The following is an 11701-nucleotide window of genomic DNA, read 5'->3' as shown; positions in this document are numbered from 1 at the left end:
CAACATGTTTCATTTCTGTAGCATAATGAAAAAGCAAGACAAACTTACCTGTTTCAGAAAACAGCGGGAAGTAGGGCCTATATTATACCCTTAACATACTGTCAGTACGCAGAGGATTGAATACGTGTGTTCGTTTCGTTGTTTAAAATTATTTCTAAATTGAAATTTTGTGGGATTTTGTAGAATTCTCTTTGTATTTTCTGTATATCGTTGTCCATTCGTGACGTCAAGACTTTTTTTTAAAGAATTGAGACTATTGAACGGATTGTCCTCAGACTTCGCTGTTGTTTTCTTCTGTAATATTTCTGCATTCATTCAATCCACATATCACAAAATGTTTGTGGGTTTCATTCCTTTTAAATGTATACAAGTACGACAATACGCTACAAGAAGAATGAACTCATTTGAAGAAGAAGAGAGAAAAAAAGGAAGACTCGTCACCGCCTTTGAGTTGCATCACTGGAAAGACGCGTATACACTTAGTACGTATATCCTATATAACATTTTATAGCATGCTCGAGAATCTCGAAAACATATAATTCTATATCTATACATAATCAGAGTGCGTCTACAATCTACCCTATGAGTGAAGCTATTTGTAGAGACTTAACGCCCTGTCAAAACTTGGTGGACTGCACCATTAGACCCTACCATTTGTCCAACATCTCGGCGTTGAATATCATGTCAGTCGACTGTTTTCATTTACGCACATTGATATAACAAACATTTCATAGAATATACTATGACACAAAACACATGCTAAAGTGTTTTTTTTTTTTCTTTCTTTTTTTCTTTTCTTTTCTCACTGACAGTATTCATGGCAAGGGATCGGGCTTCCACGCCACTTTATCAGTCATTATGTCAGTGAACAATAACGACCACACAATAGACCTTGTTCTCCTTGAGTGGGATTCGTGCGAACGATGGCTGTCTTATAAGACGTCCTGGCGACCTTTGGTCAGCTATACAGTGTGTATCGCGAACGAGCGGGCGCCACGAAAGGGGACGTTCCGGAGCGTGCAATCACTATGCTTATTCACTATGGATTGTCCTATAACGTTTACGGCCGTACGAATCATAAGTGGAATGGCTTTGTGTATGACCATCGATGAAATAGGATCTCACCAAGCCATTGCTGACTTTGCCCAATGTCAACGTCCTGTGTCGTCAATTTTCAGATGACTTCAACGACATTTATAGAGAGGGGTTATCGTCAAGGGTTAAAACAAGAAGTAGGTACGGTATTGCATTTTGTCCATATCCACGTACTCCGATACTATGATCTGACGATTACATAATATTGTGTACGACTTAGAGGGTCTGCACCGTATACGTGGTTCAGAGTAGGCCTACTGTTGGCCGGTTGGGTGGGTATAGACCAATATACGAATACAGAGCAATTTACCTAAAGTTGAAATTCGTTCATCGGAAAACGGAGGAGAATATGACATGGTCCTCTGATGAAGGCATGGAACATTTGAAGGTGGGTATAATTAACTTAACAATTGTTATCGAAGAAAAAAAACAACAACAAACAGTGTTTCTGCTACTGATCGCAGAGTTTGAGCAATTCAATGCAGCTATGCAGTGGTATGTATAATACTCTAATGTGGTATAATATAAATGATAGAGTATCGAAGTGATAATGTCACCGTTTTTTGTTATAGCTTGATGGGTTGGAACCAGGTGCGAGCATGTTCACAGATATTCGGGCCCGGTGATGTTGTTTAAAACCAGTTTCCATAGCGATGAATTACTATAACATCACATTTTGGTATAACGCTATACAGTGCATATGGATGAGATGGTGGTTCGTGTAGCTGTAATAGTAAACAGTGCCCCATTGTCCTGAATGGGACCTAAAGGTTTGTCAGAATACTTGTGGCACCAGAAAAATTGCGCTGAAGTCCTTTTTTTTTTCTCCTTCTTAACTGATGAAACCCAGAAGTGGCACCAGAAATACAAACTCGGCCCCACTTTTAAAAACGTGGCGCCGGTCGTGTACTGTATGTGCGTGCTTGTGCCTGTGTATGTCGTAAATACAGTAAATAGCAAGTATCTAAATTTTTTGTACAAAGGCTGTGATAACGTAATCCGACAAAAGGACTCAGCATCAAATAATTATATAGTCATTAATAAATGTCTACAAACTTGGAATCGTTCCTATCAGACTGTCAGTCTAAGAGCAGTTTAGAAAAGAGTGGTATATTTTATGAAGTTTTATATTAACTGTAATTATCTGCAGTCCCGCAAGCGCATTTGTATTTTTCACTTAGACTTTCAAATTGTTAAACTGCTGCCAGAGCTCTTCGAATGTTTTATAGAAATGCACCGAAGCTAGCCTGCATATTGACAATGTAATTTTCGTGGTAATACGGATCAGTTTTCTACACTTTGCCTAATTTTCTACGTATACTTAACTTTATTTAGCTCAGCATTTCTTGGGCCTTTCTCGATCCTTCCATGCAGGGTGCCAACCATGGCGTACCTTCGCGGCTTTCTGTGCCTGTTGGGGGCGGGTTCTTTGGCAACGCTGGTTCTTCTTTTCATCAGCCGGACAGGACAGCCGGGAGACTTGCTTCCCGCGCCGGTAATGCAGCCGGGGAAGCCCCGCCAAATTCTGTAAGTTCCTATATCCTTGCATTTTGCCTCCACTAATATAACATTAACCCCTTTTGTGTTATGAGTATCGATTGACACAGGAAACTCTATAGCGTCACACACACTCTTTAACGTCCCTCATGGCACAGGAGGGGTTGAATGACTAATCTTTTTTGAGATTGAAAACGAGGAGTGGTGAATGTTCGTTCAGCTAGCATTTAAAACTGCAGTTTCCAAACATAATAAAGCTTGCAGCTGTTTATGGTGATAGTCTTTTCAATATTCAAACGATTCACTATAAATCGAACCATCAATGATACAAGACTCAATTCTTCAGAAAACGCGAAAAGTTTAAAGAGAAAATTTCACCTCATGAATTAGTAGTTTTGTAACTTTTTAACTCACTTAACATGGATAGTTCATTGAAATTTCACACACATGTATAGCCTGTCTCTCACCGCAATATGTCATCACGTACATTTTTCTTGTAACCTTTATATATTTCTTCAATCAAAATACTTTCTACCGTATTATTCATACATGTTTATTTCAACACTAATGACGTATATAAGAGAAATAGTCACGCCTCTATTAGTCACTTGTAAACATTGGTGATGTAGCACATAATTCATCTAGACTTATAATACTGAAGAATCCATTATTATGGTATCACACAGACGAACTCATAGCAACGCGATGTATGCACATGTGATGATTACACTTCTTTATTTCACATCACTGCCAGGTAATGCAAACAGCATGTATGCTTTTGGGACAATAGCTTGAGTAGATTGAAGTATCGCACACACTCTGAATTTGCTTGCATAGATTATCATCAATAAACATTTTGCGAAAATCTATTCGTGACAGTCCTTGAGATACGACTTTGGATATTACTTCCAAGGCGGTTAAAGTTGTTAAAAGAAAGCATGCAAACACTAAGAAGCGTCGGTCGGGTTGCGGCAACACCTTGCTATAGGTCCCATCGGTTTATAAGACATTTAGATGCTTTCGAAATCATATTGTGTACACAGCTAGCACTTGGAGCTATTTGCACAACTCTCCCAAATCAGATGAAAATCTAAATACATAGACTTAAAGGAAACGTACAGATGATTTTCAGACTTTTGCATTTACACATCTTTAAAGTGTGTTTTTTTTTTCCAGGATACAGAATTTCGGAATTTACAGTGATTGGGATGAGGAATAAGTTAATGAATGTTCTAAAAATTCCCGACAAATCACGATGAACAAGGATGGTGATATGGCAACTTCACATGAGAATGAACTATCGATTTATGGGCGCTCAAGGAACCAGAGCGAAAGAAGAAAGCATGCATAGATTCTTCCCATGTGAACTTGTGAAGCTAGTGGTATTGTTACGTTAATGTAATAACTGGAATATGTGAGCCTCCCATGTCATCATCCTTGTTTAGTGTATTATTTTGATTTTTCAGAGTATTGGTACATCTGCTCAAGGACCACGACAAATTTCACAAATCTATACATGTCGACACTATCGATTAATGCACTACATGAAATTATATAAAATATCTGGAAGGCATCTTTAATTCTTTGAGTTCCAACCAGTATAACACATCCAGTGGTTGTTGCTTCGGGTGCACGTCACGAGTTCCACACCCACGAATCATACTTCCCACGAGTTATACAGCCCATGAGTTTGACACTAAGCAGACAAGGCCCACGAGATCGACACTTAAAGCGACGTGTTGTAATGTCGAACTCGTGAAATGTTTCAACCATGGTTCGAACTCATGAGCTTTATTTGCCTATTTATAATGTCGAACTTATGGACTGTATGACTCGTGACCTGCATGACTCATGGACCTTTATTTTCAATGTCGAACTCGTGGGCTGTATGACTCGTGGGTGTCGGTCTCGTGGGTAAACCCGAGGGTTGCTTCACACTTTATAGCGTGACGAGAATTCGCTCAGTAGTCTCGAATGAACTGAGTATAATAAATCACACGGCCTTCGCTCGTCATAATGTGTTGTCTTGTAATAGAGATTGATTCAGAAACATTCCTTCTTTCAAAGCGACGGATCGTTAGCATAAATACGTACAACTTCACATGAAATCAAAGAATGACTTATTTGCACACGCATGGTAACTGGAGCATGAAATCGAACATGAGTTCACTGCCCCTCGTATTTTTGCGTTGAGTTTGTCAGTTTGAGTTCCATCTTATTGTCCTAAATGTAAACACGATTCGCTCGAAAACGTGCAACATGAGTAGTTCAAATCGGGATTTCAATTTTAGCGGAATGAGATTTCACAGTGACGTCATACCATAATCTCAGGGCTTGCGTCACAGCTCTTCCCATGCCTCTTAGTTTGCGCATGCGCGATGGTTCTGCCTTTACGTTTTGACACCCTAGTTCACACATTATTGTCTCGACAATTTCTTCCGGCTAAGATTGCTTTGTCAGTTTTGCACCCTAGTATGTTGTAAATATTTTGATATCTCACTGCATGCACTACACTGAGCCTGACAATATTCGTGACACACCATGAAGTGTAAATTTCGAGGAGAATAATAAGTCATGCCGTCCTCAGTATAAACTATTTATGCTCTGTATCGTCCGCTTTATGAAACAGATGCACAGAAATAAGGAAGACAACATTTCTCACATGTATCGAATTTTAGATGAATAAGAGGGACTTTGCAAACATCGCAGTTTGTTTTATCTATACAATGTATGACATAAGGTTCACGAAGAAAGAGACAAAGTAAGAGAGAGAGAGAGAGAGATAGAGAAGACAGAAGAGGGAGATAGAAGTATACTGCAAAATCGTATTCAATAATATCATTAAAAATGAAAGAACGATATTATTCAGAGGGATGGAGGTTCAGGTGTACACTCACACCTGAACCTTCACCCCATGCCTTGTCCACCTTGGACTACTTAACATAACAATGTCGGAATTTCGGAGCAGTGGGTATTTGTTCATGTTCATCGTGTCACTGCCGGCAACTCGGGGCAGGCTGTTGGTAGTGCTGCTGCCCGGAAGCGTGTGTTTTTTTAGACGGCGCAGATTGGGGAAACTAAAAATCTATCGGGGACCCTATCCCTAAACCTACCCCTAATCATAATCCTAACCCTAACCATCAAACCCTAACCCTAACCCTAACCCCAACCCTAACCCTAACCCTAACCCTAACCATAACCAAAAACCCTAGCCCAACGTTTTTCCCATAGGTTTAACACGCGCCATGCCCCAATCTGTGCCGTCTTTAAAAAAACGCTGCCCTACCCGGAAAGCAGTAGATGACAGGTTCGAGTCCAACTTGTTCCTTTTTCCGACATGTTTGTCAATTTACAGATCAGCAGTTGCGATCTTAACAAATTTAATTTGTAGAGGGAAATTCACACCTGAATAATATCATTATTGTAAATATATGACCGGGAATAGTTCTTCCTTCATTATGATTCTGCTTATGCCTGTTCCTGCTTATTGTAATTTTTCGATTCTCACTCTCTATTTTTCATTCATGTTTTGGATCTGCAGGCAAATTGATTCTGTAACAAGGCACGTGGAGGCGAATAACGCCTACAGGAGTAAAGAGAAGGGTACAGCTGCTGAGAATGCACACGTGCCTGATCTTTCCGCCCACAACAACCGTTCCAAGGGCTCGGCCGACGTGATTGCGCCCTCTGATTACGGCAATAGTCCAATAAAGATCTCGCAGTCAGATATCTCGTCTGTCGTGAGAAGCGGCGGCGTCAACCTCACCTCGCAGTCAGTGGCGACAAGTGGAGGAGAATCAAATGCAGCTGTTGCCAACGTTGGGGGCTCCCTCCACAGCTGCACAAGCCCCCTGAAAAACCTCGTCTTTCTCAAGACACACAAGACGGGTAGCTCAACAATTCAAAATATTGTATACCGCTACGGTGATAAGCACAATTTGATATTTGCCCTGCCAGCCTACGATGTGTACATGGGGACGCCAAACTTATTCAACGCAAAATATGCCAAGAGGTCGCCCACAGGCAAATACAACATGCTCGCCAATCATGCAAGATACAACAGACCAGGCAAGTATTATTACTACATGTTCATTGTCCAAAATAAAATGACGATGAAACTGCTACTACTTATTCTACTACTGCTACTACTACCACTACTATACTGCTCTACTACTACTACTACTACTACTCTACTACTACTACTACTACTACTATTACTACTACTACTATTACTACTACTACTACTACTACTACTACTACTACTACTACGTACTACTCTACTGCTACTACTACTACTACTACTACCATATACTACTTCTATTGTACTTTTACTTCTGTTACTATTGGTACTAATGCTTCCACTAATGACTAAGATAAAAAGTAATGATATACACTTGTATGTAGCTACAATCACGCTTGGGCTGCAATGAGCTCGGAGAAGTAAAGCGCGACACAGGTCTACAATTCTAGCTATGTATCAAAGTTAGCGGTAAATGCAGCGTTACGGATACGCTCGTACAACCATGAATTGAATATCACTGACACGCTCGTAGAACCAGTCTGTCAAGGAGCTCAATAAACGTTAAAGACGGAGTAACGCTCCCTGGCTTAATTTCATGCTTGGGTACCACCGGACAGGTGTGAGCATACATCAAAAGTGAATGTGCGACAGTTCGATGATTGCTGTGCGAGAAGGTACAACTGGTGGTATAGACGGTTCAAGGCCAGGGCGCGCGGCAGGCTGACGCTCGGTGGTCCGCCAGTCGTGACTGGTCGTGCTATTGCATCATCGGGCAGACGTGACTATTCGCACAATGATGATCTCTATCCGGAAAAATTGTTATGCATCCGTTACGCTGCTACGACCTCTCGAATTGCAGTCAGGCGTTTACTACTAATCGTCCCCTTTACCAACCATGTCTTAAGCACTCCTATGCAGGGGCCAACCGGACAGGTGGTGCGCTGATGTTGGTGGCGCCTACAGTTTCGTAAGAGAGAATTTGAAGATCGATGTTTTGCTCTTGAATGTAGTTGAGGGTGTTTCGAAACGTCCACCAAAGACCAGCCGAGATTGTTTATGTTGGTACCTGTCGCTCAAATACTATCTTCAATAGTTGTACCAGCCAGTAACATTCTCAGCCGCCCGTATAGCCTGTTTGCTTCCCATAATTTGATCGTGCCCTCAGTATCTTTGCAGAAGTAGTAATACTCGGGAGTTTTCACCACACAACGGGAAGACCGAGAATACGCGGAAGCAATCAGCTGTGATAGTCCCCTTACTCAGACTCCTGTTCCCATATCTAAGCAGTTTCGCTTTCCTGTACCGGACGGAGACGTGGGGACAAGATCGTTGATTGGCTGGCTGGCTGGTTGGCTCACTCCCGCCCAGCATCGGGAGCGAACGCTGTTTTGGCAGAATACCGTCCTCCTTTTTCCGAGGACGAGACATTTCTCGGATGTGCTCATGCACAGAAGCAACTTTTGCACACGGCACGCTCAACTCCCTGCCGCGTCGTGCTTGCGAAAACTCCCTACTGTTGACGGCAGGGGAAACTATAAAAGATATAGGCTATCAGTGGACGGGTAACTGTTTCAAAATTTGAACTCAGCATTGCGATCTTCACCAGGGTTGTCCACCACAGCCTGAAAGCTGGCCTGAAATAATGGGGCTACAGCAAGATACATAAGAAAATAAAGGGCCGATGATCAAAATGCAGCGCAGTATCAAACATCGGTGACATGAATGGGCCAAGCTACCAGAAACATCCATAACATTATCATTGAACTTTTTATTCCAGGATGATCGTATTATACTAGGCCAAATGAGCTGTTTATTTCATCTACTGTTATGATTCTGGCTCCGGCAAGATTTTGTGCCTGCGTGAAACACATTTCAAAAGATTTGATTTTCTGAGTGTGCTAGAGACTTTGATACATTATTAAAGTCGCCCAATAATGAACGATTCTCTGAAGACCTTTCGTATCAATTTATAGGACTTTGGTTTAAATCTGTGGAACTAACTAGCTCCAGAGACTCCAACTCTCCCGCTTTCGACGGGAGATCTCCCACCGAAAGCCCATTTTTTGCAGCATCTCCCATTCTCCCGCTTGAGATCTAATTTCTCCCGCTTGAAATGATTTCTTACTTAATATAATTGTATGTTGAAAAATGAGCCTTAAATAGCGCGAGAGAGCATCTAGAACCCTAGACCGCAAGGGACTTTGCGCTCGTGATGTTCGGCTTCGCGCACATCAGGTTGGAGTCTCCCGTTTGCTAGGGATTTCAGGCGGGAGAATCTCCAGATCAGAAGGTGCTTGGGGTTGGAGTCTCTGTAGCTCCGTTATCATGACATTAACGCTGTGTCATTTCAACCTCACTCACGCATACGTATTTTCCTCCCTGTCATTATTTTTCTTCACAGAAATGTCCAAAGTCATGTACCCAGGAGCGGTCTACATCACCATCCTCCGACACCCTTCCATACAGTACGAAAGCATGTACACGTACTACGGCTTCGACCATCTATTCAAAGTTAGTTTGGCTACATTTGCCAATAATCCGCGGACTTACTACACACGTCACCAGGGACCTCGACCCATGCACAGTGCCCTGAATCCCACCCTGTACGACCTCGGCCTCAGCAAGACCGATCTCGCTCGCGAGGACGTCATCCGCAAGAAGATCGAGACCCTGGATGCCGAGTTCGATCTGGTGCTGATCGCGGAGCACACCTCGGAGTCCCTGATCCTGCTGAAGGACAGCATGTGTTGGGATTTCGAGGATGTGACGCACTTCACGCTCAACGCGCGTACGCAGTCGGAGGTCAAGACGATGTCAGAGAGAACTTCCGGACAGCTGTACAAATGGAACCGCGGGGATGCCCTCCTATACGAGCATTTCAACAGGACTCTGTGGAGGAAGATCGAGGCCTACGGGAGGGAGAGGATGCGGCAGGACGTAAAGACGCTGGAGGCAATGAATCAAGCCCTCATGGGCAAATGTCTTGGTGGGACCAAGACGGAGAAATTCATGAAGACTGTTCTCACCAGGCACGTGTTGAAGGACAGCGCCCTCAACGACGAGCAGTGCATAAAGATGACGCTATCGGCTCCAAAGTATCTCAACAACCTGCGAAAAAAGCAGGCATCGTTACTTGGGAGGTGATGACTGCCTGCGGAGCGACGCTTTTGTTGTGTCTAGACGACCCTGTATTCCAACCATTCAGGGCAGAAACCTTTCGGCTGAAGTATCACCTTGCTTGTTTATTGCTCATCAAAGCCAAGTTATAGAAATCAGACACGAAAACATTTTTCGTTCAGAGGAACTTCATAGTGTCTACTTTCATAAACTGAATGAAGTCTATTCTCGTTTAAGCCTTAATAAATATGTCTTTCTTTCGTCTACCTGGGAAATGTCTTTTTGTATCTTACATTGTGTATTATAAATGTATAAAATCCTGTACGAATATGAAGGAGGATACTTAGGAGTAAGTTTGCTTACAATGCAACCCATTGAGAACGCAGTTAAAGGACAAGTTCACCTTCATAAACATAAGGATTGAGAGAATGTAGCAATATTAGTAGAACACATCATTGAAAGTTTGAGGAAAATTGGACAATCCGTTCAAAAGTTATGAATTTTTGAAGTTTTTGTGCAGTAACCGCTGGATGAGAAGACTACTGCAGTGTGTAAATAACTTAGATGTCACATGCGTACAACAATACAAGGAAAATATAAAGAGAATTTCACAAAATTTCATCTTTTGCAAAAAGTACACATTCCCCCGACTCGTTACCGACAAATGTTATGGGTAATATTATTCCCTCCCCCCCCTCGCCCCTTTAGAAAGAGTCAAGTCAAGTGCTCTTTTATTATGCGAAAAAAGTGAAAATATGTTGAATTTTCTTCACATTTTCTTTATACTGTTGTACGCATATGACTCACAAGCTGTAGAAGTCTCCTCATCCAGCGGTTCCAACACAAAAATTTTAAAGATTCATAACTTTTGCATCGATTGTCCAATTTTCCTCAAACTTTCACTGATGTGTTCTACTAATATTGTTGCATTCTCTCAATCCTTATGTTTATGAAGGTGAACTTGTCCTTTAAAGGTTGGTTACCGCCGGGAAGGAAGCTGCATGTTACATGATTATGACAGATACATGCAACACTTATAAACATGTATCACATTTTTTTTTCTCATCTCAAAAAGTCCTATACAGACAGTCCTAATGTAGAGAGCTTTACATTTGCACCTCCTGTTGATCAAAATGACTCTGTTCTTTGGAAGAAAATAGATGAGCAGTAACTTGAGAATAATTTTCATCATACATGTATTTCTGAACATCTATCTTCCTCTCCCCAAAGGTTTTCATTGGACTCCTAATGGAAACTACCGAATTGCACAATCTTAAAATATACACACAGCCTCACACAATTACCAAAAACTCCTCAAAAGCACCCAACAAACAAACGAACAAACAAACAAATAAACAAACACGTAAACAAAACACAAATCCACATTTGAGAAGACGCCAAGGAATTCATCAATATCAACACTCGAAATGGGTACCTCTCATTGTGCCTTAGACTGTGTTTAAGTCATTCATCTTCGATTTGTGCCTGTAAATCTTCGTAATTTCACATCTTGTAGTATATAAATCGACAGTTCCATGTATAAATTTGTTTGGAATTTATTGTGGTCCTTGAGTAGAAAAACAAATACTCTGAAAAACCCCAAGCAAATTATACTGAACAAGGATGATGACATAGAGGATGAGATATATAAGAAACGTAGCAATTTCCATTACAATACCTCGTGATTAACATGTTCACATGTGTAGAATTCATACACGCTTTCCTCTTTTGTTCTGCTTCCTTGAGCCTCAACTCATGCATTATTATGGTGACATTGTCATTGTCATCATCCTTATTCATCATGATTTGTTGTTAATTTTGACTACACACTTATTCCTCATCCCAATCGCTATACATTCTGAGAGTCTGCACCCAGTATAAGCAGTTTATGTTGTTCAAATGCAATAGTCTGAAAATTATCCGGAGGTCTCCTTTAGGCAATGGAAAATGTTTGTTCATTGTTACAACATT

The 11701-nt window shown here is 41.4% G+C and overlaps 1 protein-coding gene across 1 annotated transcript; it reads left to right on the top strand.

The window, feature by feature from the left end:
- Window positions 1-1057: 1057 nt before the first annotated feature.
- On the top strand, window positions 1058-9757 carry LOC139709291 (galactose-3-O-sulfotransferase 2-like). The gene is made up of 4 exons (XM_071621241.1): window positions 1058-1232; window positions 2470-2622; window positions 6134-6660; window positions 9015-9757. The coding sequence occupies exons 2-4, from the start codon at window positions 2480-2482 to the stop codon at window positions 9755-9757; spliced, it is 1413 nt and encodes a 470-aa protein (XP_071477342.1). The 5' UTR covers window positions 1058-1232; window positions 2470-2479.
- Window positions 9758-11701: the final 1944 nt, after the last annotated feature.

Source organism: Diadema antillarum, unplaced genomic scaffold, assembly GCF_040938485.1.
Source record: "Diadema antillarum isolate AM-2024a unplaced genomic scaffold, OU_Dant_1.0 seq00001425_RagTag, whole genome shotgun sequence".
Classification (NCBI taxonomy): domain Eukaryota; kingdom Metazoa; phylum Echinodermata; class Echinoidea; order Diadematoida; family Diadematidae; genus Diadema; species Diadema antillarum.
The sequence above is the reverse complement of the archived record's forward strand: the minus strand, read 5'-3'. Positions and strand labels throughout refer to the sequence as shown.